The sequence below is a fragment of the Oryctolagus cuniculus genome, chromosome 14 (assembly GCF_051225735.1).
Source record: "Oryctolagus cuniculus isolate XC-2025 breed Fujian yellow rabbit chromosome 14, ASM5122573v1, whole genome shotgun sequence".
NCBI lineage: Eukaryota > Metazoa > Chordata > Mammalia > Lagomorpha > Leporidae > Oryctolagus > Oryctolagus cuniculus.
Window position 1 is genome coordinate 71087531 of NC_142880.1, and position 14145 is coordinate 71101675.

A 14145-nucleotide genomic window follows, 5' to 3' on the forward strand; every position below is an offset into this window, starting at 1 on the left:
CAGAAAATAAGAAGAGACTTTCCCAAATTAAAAAACAAGAGAAGTAGTTCACCATCACAAAACATTCATTACAAGAAATGTTAAAGTGAGGCTGTCTTTGTGGCCCAGCAGGTTTTGCCACCACTTTCAATGCCAACATCACAATAACAGAGATAATTCAAGTCTCAGCTGCTCCACACTTCCAATCCAGCTCTCTGCTAATGCACCTGGGAAGGCAGTAGAAGATGGCCTGAATATTTAGGCCTTTGTCACATACATGGGAGATCCGGATGGAGTTCTTGGCTCCTGGATTTTTGGCCCAGCCAAACCCTGCCTGTTGTATCACTTGGCGGAATGAACCAATGGATGGAAAATCCACCTGCTTTTCTCTCTTGCTCTCTCTTTTCCTCTCTTCTCACTGATAGCCTACCTTTCAGATAAATAAAACAAGTTTTTAAAAAAGAAATTACAAAGTGATTTGTTCTAGTAGAAACAAAAAGATGCTAACTAGCAACATGAAAATATATGAAAGTATAAGATTCACAAAATTCTCTAGGGAGCTCATGAGCTGCAAGAGAACCATAAAAAAGCTAAAAGTAAAGAGAATAAATTCAAACTCATAATACCCATACTATAATGGTATTCATAAATTATTTTAATTCTGAAACTTAAAAGATAAAAAATATCAAGAACATAAGTAAAGAAGTGTTAATAGATCGATAATATTTAATGGATATAAATTGTGATCCAGCAATTCCATTCTGGCTATAAATCTAAAAGAATTGAAATCAGAATCTCAAAGCAATTTATGCACTATTGTATTAATTTCAGCACTACTGCCTAAAGCAAAATAATTTCCATCAACAAATGAATAAATGAAGTGTAATCTATACACACAATAAATATTATTCAGCTTTTAGAGAGAAGGAAACCCTGCCATATGTGAGAATATCAGTGAATCTGAAGAACCTTGTACTTAGTGAGATAGCAAATAACAGAAAAACAAATACTGTATGACTCCACTTCTATTTGATCTCATAAAACAGGAAATAGACTGATGGTTGCTAGGGGCTGGAGGAAGGGTAAAATGAAAGATTGCTATTCAGAGTATAAAGTTTCAGTTTTGTAAGCTGAGTACATCCTTGAGAACTGCTATATAGCATTGTGTCCATACTTAACGCTACTGTATTGTGCACTTGAAAGTTTGTTAAGAAGGTAGAACTCCAGTTGTGTTCTGATCACAATTAAAAATAAATCAAAATTAAAAACAAACTTTTGATTTGTCTTTAGGTAGATTTATTTTATAACATTTTAAACATCTATGTTTTAAAGATTTATTTTATTTATTTGAAAGAGAGAAGAGAGAGAGAGAGAGAGAGAGAGAGAAAGGTCTTCCATCCATTGGTTCACTCCCCAGACGGCCGCAACGGCCGGAGCTGTGCCAATACGAAGCCAGGAGCTTCTTCTGGGTCTCCCATGGACTTGGGCCATCTTCTACTGCTCTCCCAGGCCATAGCAGAGAGCTGAATCGGAAGAGGAGCAGCTGGGACTCGAACCGGCACCCATATGGGATGCTGGTGCTTCAGGCCAGGGCTTTAACCCACTGTGCCACAGCGCTGGCCCCAAACTTCTAAGTTTTATGTGTAGGTGAAAGATTTTTGTTTGCTCCACCTCTAGAAACTTCACAGCACAACAAAGGGAAGAATCTATGTAGCTTGATAATCGTTTTGAGAATCTCCGTAGTTTTTAAAGTAAAAAAAATTATTGCATAAAATTTAATGTTTTATATAAAAACAGGTAAGCTGGCTCATCATGTCATCAGGCAGGTGTCTGTCTCACTCATAAACATGCACTGTTGAGTGTTATCCCTAGCCACACACTGTCTCCTGCCACTCCAAGTCATTGTCAGCCCTCATTGGTTATTCTTACCACCTGGACCACACTGTAGCTATTACAATGGCTGCAGGACACCTATTCAAAGAAAGAATTTTTCAGGTAGCCCATCATGTCATCTCCAAAAAGAAACAGCTTTATTTCTATGTATCGCCCAGCTATAGTTCTAACACTTTGTTAAGGGTTTTTTGATCTATACTCATGAAATACATTAGTCTAAAGGTTTCTACTATTTGGACTGTCTTTGATTTGGATAGTAGGCTAAAACTGGTTTCATAAAAACAATTTGAGAAATGTTCTTTAAGTGTCTGCAAGAAATTACGTAGAATTGATGTTACTTCTATTTATTTTCATGCTTTTAGGCGTTCTATTATTCATATCTTGGTAATTTCTCTGAAGCATTTTGATGATGGCTGTTTTAAATAATTGTCAGATAAAAATTTAAAAAAGATCATCCTAACATTTGTTACATCTTGGTGTTGACATATGTTTATCATTTCTTCCCACAGTCAGGTTGAGAATTTTGTGATTCTTGATAGGGCATGAGTTTTTATTGAAATGAGCACATTAGTTTTATGAGACTCTAGATATTGCTTAAATATTCTGTTTAGCTGGCCTCCCCTGACACAATTGGTTGAGGAAAAGGTACTTCACTTCATTTCTGTTAGGTGTAGTCAGAAATCCAGGTTCCTCACTCTGCCTCCAATGACAATCCAGGGGAAGTGGGATACCTGGTTTCTCTCTGGCAGGATTAGGGGCTCAAGCATCCCCCAGGGTATGGAAGAGTTTCCTCACTACCATCAATTGGAATGAGAGTCTTGGCTCCCATACCCAGATCCACGTTTATCCCTTTGCTATTAGGGATGGGGGTGGGTTATAATGGTGGTCAGAATCTTTTATCCTTGGTTTTGTGTGGTCTATTGTTAGCTGTACTTCCCACGAGGGAAGGGAAGGTATATCTAGGCATTTCTCCAGAAGTTGAAGCCCAATCACTGTTTTTAAATCTGGTCAGTGCCATAGACAATTACTTCTTTCCTTTAAATCAGATTCATGCTATAGAACATGAACACTGCATTGTTAGCCATTAATAATTTTAAGGTACATATAAAATTATTTTGGTTAAAGTAAGGGTCAAATATAACAGAGTGAAATATTCTTGTATACTCCCTAATATTTTCTTTTTGCCTGTAAGAATTATTAAAATGTCCTATTTAGAATATTGATTCTCTTTTACAGCAGGTATTTTTGTAGAACACAAATTTTGAAACACTTCACAACCATTTTTAATGATTCAATCTAAAATAACCCTTAAAATTGAAAAACATTTACCTAGGACAACAAATAAATTTGTTCTACAGCTTCATTTTAAATATTTACTTTTATCAAAGTTATGGCTGCCATTTAAACTTTCCAAATATATTTTGTACACTGAATTACTTTGTGACTTTCAATTTGATGTGTAAAAGCAGAGCTCGAGCTAGAGGTATATTTTTTCTTGGGCTTGAGAAAAAGGAATTTTTTAACAAAATTGAAATTTTCAATGGGGATACACACACACATTTAGTGTTTCCTGTCATCTAGTGTGTTTCCATTCAAATACCACTTGTTCTCCTTGATAGGTGACAACTAACTGAGCACCAAAAAGGAAACCTGTTAAAGTGAAATGAACACTATGAGAAACGGTGACTTGATCAGCCCTCACCCTGACTGTTGATGAGCAGCTTAATATGTTATTCCTCTTAGTATTTTGTTTGTTTGTTTGTTCTACTTAATACTTTTGGTTGAATACTGTAATCAATACACAATTCTTCTTAAGTGCTGAAACTTAACTGAAAAGTGATTGCTGTTAAATATAAGAGTGGGAGAAAGAGAGGGAAGAGATGTGCAATTCGGGACATGCTCAAGCTGACTTACCTCAAACGGTGGAGTTAGAAACATACCAGGGGATTCCAATTCAATCCCATCAAGGTGGCATGTACCAATGCCATCTCACTAGTCCCAGTGATCAATTTCTATTCACAATTGATCATAATGATAGGACTAAGAAACAAAGGGATCACATAAACAAGAATAGTGTCTGCAAATACTAGCTGATAGAATAAAAAAGGGAGAGAATGATCCAACATGGGAAGTGAGATACACAGCAGACCCATAGAATGGCAGATGTCCTAAATAGCACTCTGGCCTCAGAATCAGCCTTAAGGCATGCGGATCCAGCTGAAATGCCCATGAGAGTATTTCAGGCATGGAAAGCCAAGACACTCTGGGGAAAAAAAAAAAAAAAAACCCTAAATGAAAGATCTCTGCAAGTGAGATCCCAGTGGAAAGAATGGGTCATCAAAGAAGGAGGCACCTTTCTCTGAAGGGAGGAGAGAACTTCCACTTTGACCATGGCCTTGTCTAAACATGATCAGAGTTGCTGAACTCAGGGGGCTTCCATAGCCTTGGCAGCTCATGACAAGAGCCTAGGGTGATTACTGATGCCATAAACAAGAGTGTCAATTTGTTAAGTCAACAACAGGAGTCACTGTGCACTTACTCCTCATGTAGGATCTCTGTCCTTACTGTGCTGTACATTGAGATTTAATGCTATAACTAGTACTCAAACAGTATTTTTCACTTTATGTTTCTGTGTGGGAGCAAACTGTTGAAATCTTTACTTAATGTATGCTAAACTGATCTTCTGTATATAAAGAGGAACGAAAATGAATCTTGATGTGAATGGAAGGGGAGAGGGAGTGGGAAAGGGGAGGGTTGCGGGTGGGAGGGAGGTTATGGGGGGGAAGCCAATGTAATCCATAAGCTGTACTTTGGAAATTTATATTCATTAAATAAAAGTTAAAAAAAGGAAAAAAAAAGAAAAAAAAAGAAATTAAAAATGAAAAACTTGAAAATGTATTTTCCAACACTTAAATTTTAATTCACAAAGTACATTTTATTGAATATAATTGCATATTACATATATTCTGTGAGTTATATGTGACAAAAGCATTTTTAAAACATTCCTATGGAGACATTTTCTGAACTATTTATACAATACAGAAAGGCATTTCATTCTGATGAGAATTTACATATGCATGCTAAAAAAAAAAGAACATTACATTTTTTAAGAATTGTGTCATAAGAAATCCATGATGCTTAATTTAAATAAATCTAAATGGTCAAATTTCTGTCTTAAAAGGTACAAAATAGTTAATATAATCACATTTTGTACTATTCTTTTGTGACATTAAGTAGCATTAGAGCTAATTACAAAATAAATCTAATATTTTCATTTTTATCAAACTTTAGAAAAATAAGAACTTGTGCTAATTATTTTGAGATAAATCAGAAATTATATAACAAAATTAATTTTTATAAACAAACTTTTAAAACAGATGTACACAAAAATAAAATATAGATTTTAACCAATATCTTAAACAAGTGTCCCTAGCTTTTTCCCTTTGGGATAATGAAGGTTAACCATGGGATTAAAAGTAACTTTAGAATGTATACATGGGTGATTCTCACTGATGTCATAAGCAAATTTTATTACAAATGCATAATGAGGTATGTCTTATTGACAATCACAAAGGCATTATTAGTAGTTATTAGAAGATATGCAAGTCAAAAGAATAGTGATGTTCTCTCCATAAGCCAGCAAAAACATGACTTTCTTGGCTAGCTTCTCTTGTAACTTGTGAATCATACTTCTGAATGCCAATAAATCTTAATCTTGTTAGATACTTTTGGAAAGTAATAAAACTTTAAGCTTACTAAATTACCTCATTTTGGGCATTTTGCTGGAGGGAGACTCACCTGGAATTTACTAAATAAAGGGAAATTCCCTGCATAATCTAAAAACAGCTATTTCCCTGAAAATTAATTTCTGTTTATCTTTCAAAGTCAATGTGGATGTTCCTGCTCTGTGTTGGGTCAAACATCTATAAAGCACTTAGTTCCTCTCTGCAGGTTAAACATATGACCACAGGGTCTGGTCTCTGCCTGCTGTCCTACAGGAATTAAAAATAGCACCTTCTTTCATTTTCAGTGTTCAGCTGATAAATTTTACGGTCACCCTCACTACTGATAAATACAATTAGCCAAAGAACAAAAGTTTCCTAAAACAAATTAAATCGTGCAGATTCCAAAGCACCACTACAGGGACACAAGCTGACAAAGCATGTGTCCCCTAAACCTTGAGAGTAGGAATATAGAAATTAAGTTACAACTGCCTGCTAAAATAGAGAAATTTCTTTTATAAAAAATTATGAGTGATAGCTAATAGCTTCGTTTTCTATAAAGAGTGTATCTGGCAGAAGAAAATAGTTCAAAATGGAAGTTAAACCTTGGGTCTTGAGGCAAATTCCTTGTATTTCAATCCCAGTTCTTAACACTTGCAGGTAGGGTGGCTTCAGATAATTTGCTTAATCTCTCTACACTTGTTTCCTTATCTATTCAAAAAATTAGATAATAAATATTGTTATAGTATAGCAGGATGTGGGATTAAATGAGATAAAACATTTCAAAGCAATTTGCCCCACACTATGCAGTCAACAAATGTCAACTATTATTATTGAATAGAATGATACATTCTTAATGAAAAACTCACTTGGTAAAAAGGGCATGCACTGGCCCTTCTAGATACAGTGTAAATATATTCCTAAATCCCACATGAAAGAATTGCCCATAGTTCCATTTTCTTTTTCTCTATATCAAAGTAGGATAAATTAATGGTGTATTAATCAAAACCAAAGCAAGCAGTATTTAAATACACACAATTTAAGATTATAAAACAATGGAAGCCATCCCTCTCCTTTGCTTTCCTTTAATAAATACTTATTCAGAGCATGCTATGAATAGGTAACTATGCCTTTTAGTCAATACTGGAAAAATACTTGAACTTTTTTCCACCTAAAGATGAACAATGTTAATAGGAAGTAAGTCTCTAATTCTTTGCATGGATTTTTTTTCAACCGTAGAAGATTCATTTTTCTATTAAGAAGTATAGTATATATTCAGTAAATCATTTTGTATAAACCTACTTAAGTTCCTCAAAGTCTACCTAGCGAACAAGGAAACAGAACTGATAGCTTTTTCTTGTGATGAATTTGATGAGAGATGTGCTTTCCATAATTAAAACTAAACAATGAAACCTTTAAAAATTGTTAAAGACTACATTTTGAATTGTATTCAATATATTGTAAGGTTTCATAAAATCCTGGAAGAGAAGTGGAATGAAAAGGTATATTGGGTGGGCACAATACAATTATCTAAAATTTCTTATATATAAGGTCAAAGAATCATGTTGCAAGAAACAGAATGAAAAATAAGGTTTATATTTTTATCCTCCATGAAGCATGGAGGATTAAAAGAATTTAATTAAGTTGAAAGCAACACACTAGACTATCTCTAAAAATAAGCATAAATCTGTGCAACTTGAGTTTCATGTATGCCTTCATTCATTCATGCATTTCATGATATCTCTAATACATCCTCACCGTGGTGGGTACAATACATGGAAATAAAAGGCACAATTCAAGAAAAAAGACCCACAAATATATTTAGCTAGTGGATAATAAACACAAATACACAGAAAGTTAGTTGGGTGCATATGATGGTACATATCACACTGTGTATAAGGGAGCCTCCAAAATGTGACATCAGATTAAGCAACCTTGAGTCAGTCAAGTTGGGAAGCATTCTAAGCCAAATCTCTAAGTGCAAGGCTACTTTAAGACACTTGGGAGAGACAGTGAATGGAAGGACTGCAACATTACGCAAGAGCAAAGGCCAGCCCACAGAGGCTTGGCACAGAACCTGCTGCGTTAAGTTACATAGCAAGGTCTGTGTTTTAGAAGAGCACTCTGACAGCAATGCACAAGATAGACTGACAGGAAAGCACACAGAGGTAGGAAAATCAAGGCATTAGCTGTTCAGCGGGCTGGGATGCAGTGGGGAGGCAACAGAATGACGTCATGAGCCGTTAAAGTCAAGGGAACAGGCATTCATGACCAATAAGGCACAGCAAATGAAGGAGAAGAAAATACCACAGTGAGATCTAGGTGTGGGCCTGAGTAACTAGGTGCTGGGGGAAAACAAAGATCGCAAAGGGAGATGATTTACGTTTTAGTATACACTGAATCTGAAAGTATCTGGGAATCATATGACTTTTTAAAAAGATTTATTACACAAAGAACATCATGAAATCTACTTAGTATGCTGAGAAAACCACTGGCTGGAAAGATTAACAGGATTTCCTGAGATGTGTAATACATAAACTTGGAGTCGTTTTCCTCGTTCAGCTTTCCTGCTGCTTAGAATCTGCAGTTGATCCACAACTGGTAGTTATTAGTTATTCCATTCACCGTCTCCATGAGTTTATTTAAGGGAAGCATTTCATTTTAGCCTAACAGTGGTGAAATAATTTTTTAGAAGTCTTCCAAGGAGATTCCTTAAAGCCAAAATTCATCTTAATTTTTGAGAATTTTTTTCTGCTTAAAGTTTCTTAGATAAATTGTTTTTGCTAGGAAAAAAAAAGTAAATAGCAAGCAGTGTCACTTACAATTTCAATTTACTACATAAATATTTCAGATTATTTTACCTTTGGGCACCAATTTTTCTTGCTTTAAAACTGTTTTAGCCTAAACAACCATGGCAGCAAAATGCAAGGATGCATTCTGCAAATGAGCTGCATATTGGTTATGGTTTTGTATCTTAGTCAAAGAGTAGGTTTGACTAATTTTTCAGTGAATTTAACATGCTTAGATTAATTAAGCTAACTGGTTGTAAACTACCATGTAGGTATCACTCCAGGTAATTTTGTTAAGCTAACATGAATTAAACCACAATAAAGTCATAGCACTGAGGGCGAAGAATAAACTCATGTATGCTAAGCACTTTACTCCAATGCAAGTTTAAAATGTTATCTCAAAACAGTATAAAAAGAAAGGCAAGCCAAGGAAGGTAGAAACAAAAAGAGGGGGAGAGAGGGAGGAGGAAGAGAATATCATTATATTCTTCTTAGAACTGTATCCACAAACTATATCGAATTGTTATAAACTAACTAAATATTTAAAAATTTTAAAAAGAGAAATAAAACTCAGATATGTCTTATATTGGAGCATTCATTCATGTCCCCGCCTGTTTGCTTCGGATCCGTCTCTCTGCTAATGCCCTGGGAAAGCAAAGCAGAAAGGGCTCAAGTACTTGCACACTGCCACCCATGTGGGAGAACTGGATGAAGCCCCAGGCTCCTGCCTTTGACCTGGCCCAGCCCTGGGTCATTGCAGTCATTTGTGGAGTAAACCAGGGGATGGAAGATCCTTTTGTCTCTCTCTCTCTCTCTCCCCTTCTTTTTGTTAATCCACCCTTCAAATAAATAAAATAAATCTTTAAAACATATATGTAATTAACATACTTTACAACAAAATACTACATTTTTTAAGCAACAAAATAATGGGTAGCTCCAAGTCACCACCTATGTGTATTATTCATATTAGCAGTAATGTAATCATCACTTAAGAGGTTATATAATTTTTACTATTGGACTTTATTATAATTTTTTTTGACAGGCAGAGTTATACAGTTAGAGAGTGACAGAGAGAAAGGTCTTCCTTCCATTGGTTCACCCCCGAAAAGGCCGCAGCGGCTGGCGCACTGCGGCCCATCCAAACCAGGAGCCAGGCACCTCCTCCTGGCGGGTGCAGGGCCCAAGCACTTGGGCCATCCTCCACCGCCCTCCTGGGCCACAGCAGAAAACTGGACTGGAAGAGGAGCAACCAGGACAGAATCTGGCGCCCCAACCGGGACTTGAACTGGGGTGCTGGCGCCACAGGCAGAGGATTAGCCAAGTGAGCCACAGCGCTGGCTTATAATTTTCTTAGCCAATACATGGGATACATTTACATACAATTTTTTTTTTCCTTTCAATCATTGAATTCCTCTTCCTCAAGCTTTAATCTCATAGTCACTAAGAACTGTGGCTGCTTCACCACCATTCTATGCTCTACAGTCTTCTGATTGTCGTTACTTTAAGCTGCTACCCTGTGCACATCGGGACACTGGACCCACCAAACACCAAGGCACCCAGCAAGTGCCATATCATGATCTCAGGCCTAACCTAATATCCTGAAGCATGATTTTAATATTTCATTCAAAGCTGACAATTTTTCAAGTCTATTAAATTTCATTTGATTTGGTTATAGTGTGTTTATAAAAGATTTCAGTTATACATGCAACAGAAATTAAATATCCTATGTTTTTAAGGTAAGCCTAAGGCATTCAGAACAAAATAAAAGGAGAACTTCAGTACTTCTGGATTTCCAGTTAATTATTATTGTAAAGCACCAATAATTCATTTTTAGCTATTTAAATAGTGTTGCATACCAGGAAATCAGACATCAAATAAAAGATAGTAAAACACCATGAACCACAAAAGCATCAATATAGCAGTTTCATTATGACTACATGGCACTTAAACCTTAAAATATCAATACCAGGTCTACCTTAAGAAGTACAACACTCATGGCTTAAAAAACAAATGCTTGACTTTAAGAAGCACTTCAGTTTCACGTAGGGAAGCAGTGGAGATGAGTGGAATAAAGATTGGAGATTTGCTTTTGTAGTGACAGAGCTTTGGGGCAAGTGTGTAGTTTTATTTCCTTGTCATGGTCAATGTTTATGGATAAGGAGTCATTCTGTAGACAATGAAGAGTAACCACCATAAGCAAAAGCAGAAAGTATACATTTCCTAAGGAAGACTTTTTTTTTCAATATCACAGAAGAATAAACTACAGAAGAACTGTTACAAATACATCTATACATAGTAGGCATGATTGGAAAAATGTTTTAAGAGAAATAACAAAGAATTTCTCTTTAATTAATTCTTTGGTTATAAATAGGTCTTGAGTGACTTTTGTTATATGACAATTAGCTGATTTTGCTGGTGTCTGTTTTGTGTGTCCCGCTATGACCAGGATGAAATTAATTATCCTGGATGATAGTTTGTAGAATGTATTTAATTCAATTCACTTTGCTCTAATGTAAAACAATTACAGAATGAAAATAGGTCTTTTGACAAGAGATAGCATATGTTATTTATGATCTGTTGTACATGTTGCATAAATTTTCATCCTTTTAAAAATAAAAACTCAGATGCTTTAAACAGGAAGGACAAACAAGGTGAAATACAAGCACATGGTACATCATTCCATGATTCTTGATATGATGTTTCCCCTTCACTGGCCCACAGATTCCTGAGTGAAATAAAGCACAATAATCATAATTAGCATGGCAGGCTTACTCAAAAGAGGGGGATGCTATTACTGCCCAAACAAAGAACTCCTACTCTAATAATGATGAACTAAGATAGTTGTGAGTCAGCTAAATAATGTTGGCTATTTTGGAACAGTTCATAGCACCAAATATATGGAAATCTTTGAGAATAAAATAACATAATAGTAGAGAAAACTTAAGAGCAATGAAAAAGAAATGCAGGGCTGGGCATTTGGCTCAGTGGTTAAACTACCGCACAGGACACCTGCATCTCATATCAGAGTGTATGGGTTTGAGTTCTGACTTTGCTTTCCATTCCAGCTTCCTGGTAACATGCACCTGTGGAGGCAGCAGGTGACGGTTCACGTACTTCAGTCTTGCCACCCACATGACAGACCCAGACGGAGAGTACATGAAACATTTTAAAATAAACTAGCCCAATGTGACAAAAGAAAAAAAAAATGTACAAGCAGCATAATCAATTTCCTTGTAGATTGGTGGTTACCTGTTTTCTGGTAGAAAAGGATGCCGTGTACTTTTGTGTAATTGTATATTTTACCCTATAATAGTATAAACAAGTATATTCAAGCAAATAGTGAATGACTAGGACTTTAATGAAACTGAAAAAAAAAAGCAAGTGGGTAAATAGGTGGTGGAAGTATATTGAATTTACTTATTATTTGGAATATCATTTAGAGTGACTTACACTTTTCCTGTGCCTTGGTGCATTATTTTCTATACCATTGCTATCATCTAATTTCCTGTAAAGAAAACAAGAGGGAAAATCATTAGATGCTTACATTGCCTAAAATTAAGTCTGTAGACCAGTCTATCATAGCTATCAGGTTAAAATGTAAAACATCAATACACAGAATTTATCCTTACTAAAAATATTTTACTCGTAATACTGATGGTATTGTTAGGCCATTGCTGAGACTGCAGCTATTGCCACTGATGATGGAGACAAAGGCTTGCTCCTTTTATGCAGAGGAAGGATTATTTCCCCCCAAGCATAAGTGGAGCTTGAGCTTATCATCACAATGTATGTATTGCTTTGAAACATGCAAGATAGTATAGTCAATGAGGTACTTAGTCCACTTGTGTGCCACTGGTGTTATAATCTGATACGTTTATTATATTGAATTAGAGGTTAAAGTTGGTTCTTCATCTACCCAATGTGCATCAGAGCACGACCACAAACGTGGGCTTCAGATTCTTAGGAACGAGTAACCTAGGTAAGCAGGGTACCTAACGGATGTCCTTCAAGGTCTTACGCACAGGCCTACCGAGTTAGCTACTAGCCTTTGCATAATAAATCCAACCAACTAATCAATTTTGTCAAAAGTGGGGTATGACTGGTATGTAGCACTGTAGGGCTTAAATGCCTGAGTGAATCAGATAATTGAGGAGCTCTCATTGAAATATTTGAAGTGACTGACCTTCTAAAATATTACACATTTAGTACGATTTTAAAGCACTTTTATCAAGAATCTTGAATAAATTATGGGTATCTAAACACATGTGTAAGCATGATGCACATATAAATATATATCATACATTAAATTAACCTCTGCCCCCCCAAGTGATCTCAACTAAAAATTCTCAAAGGATCGTTGATAGAGGGGTGCTCTATGAGTTCAAATGTCCTTGGTATTTGTAGTAAATCTAAGGATACTGTTACAACCTAAAGATGAGAAAGCCGCACACTTTCAGTGAGCTCTAATACAGATAAAATAGACAAAATGATGTAGATTATCCCGAGTTTCCAAAAAAGAAAGTCCACCTTTGCTGTTACAGACTGAATCAGTTTGACACTACTTCTAAAACACTCTAGAGAGTATTAAAGAGTAGAATAGGTTGTATAAGTGAAAATTCAATTATTCAGAAGCTATAGTCCATTCCAGTGTCCAGGCACCATCCTTTCAGAGTATTTATTAAACACACCAGAATGCACCCTCCACCTCTATCTCGCAGAAGTGATCAGAGACACGGGGGAGGCTGAGCTGAGAAAATAGCAGAACCCAGACAACTGCCTTCCAGCATGTGAATGGCTGCCATGTTTATTAGATAACTCTAAGAAAAAGGACCAATACATGGGAATCGGAACTATTAACATCGTAAGTGAATATAAACAGGATGCCCAGTTCTCCAGGAGGACTGACTGCGTGGGAGAGGAGCAATCCCTTCCAACTATGAGAGTCTCTCATTCTAAGACAACACTGCTTTTACCCCAACTGGTATTATGGAACCTTTCATATAATTATTTTGTGTCCTTAATTTGGAAGTTCCTATCTTGCTGATGTATTTTACCTCCTGTATGTGAACTGATCAAAAACACCTACTTGAACAATGTCCATGAATTTCTCAATGCTGCCAGCTCTGTTTTGCTTCAACACCAGCCCCTCCCAGCACGTGCTGGCTAATAGGGATAAACTTTAAGTGCTGTTTTGTGTTGGGAACGGTTGCTCGGGCCTCCTATTTCTCAGCTTTCTTTAAGCTTCTTTAATTCATTCTCATTTCTTGGTCTCCAGCCCTGGCTCCGTTCCTCAGACTTGGGCAGCTCTGTCTCCAGCTTCCACACTCAGTTCCCCAGCTTGGAGAGTCAGCCACTTTCACCTCAGTCACACTCAGTTATGTCCCTGGTGATTTTAACCCTAGCCTTCTCATGTAAACAAGGGAGCTGGAAGCAAACACACGGCACGACTGGTGTTCTCTAAAAAATAATGAGCAAGAGAATCCTAGGCCAGTGATTCTCAATGTGACAAAACCAGAACAACTGGGAGATGTTTGCAAGAAATACAGATCCCCAAACCCCAATCCCAGAGGTTCTGATGGAGGAGATCCAGCAAGGTCTGTGCACCTGTATTTTGTACGATCCTCTTAAGTCATTGACAATACAGCCAAGGTGGAGAATCACTGTGTTATCGAACACCTGTGCTTCACGCCTGCACTAAGCATTTTGACATATGCAATATTCATTCAGCTATGTGGCAAGGGCTATTATTGAACTCCTTTGTA

The 14145-nt window shown here is 36.5% G+C and overlaps 1 protein-coding gene across 1 annotated transcript in view; it reads right to left on the reverse strand.

The window, feature by feature from the left end:
- Nucleotides 1-4786: 4786 nt before the first annotated feature.
- The window catches only part of EMB (embigin), a 57237-nt gene continuing 47878 nt past the window's right edge, over nt 4787-14145 (reverse strand). Inside the window, exons 8-9 of the mRNA XM_008262186.5 lie at nt 11834-11888; nt 4787-11108 (exon numbers count right to left, since the gene is read on the reverse strand). Of these exons, the coding sequence (XP_008260408.1) occupies nt 11091-11108; nt 11834-11888 (73 nt within the window). The 3' untranslated portion in view covers nt 4787-11090. The remainder of the gene's footprint in view (nt 11109-11833; nt 11889-14145) is intronic.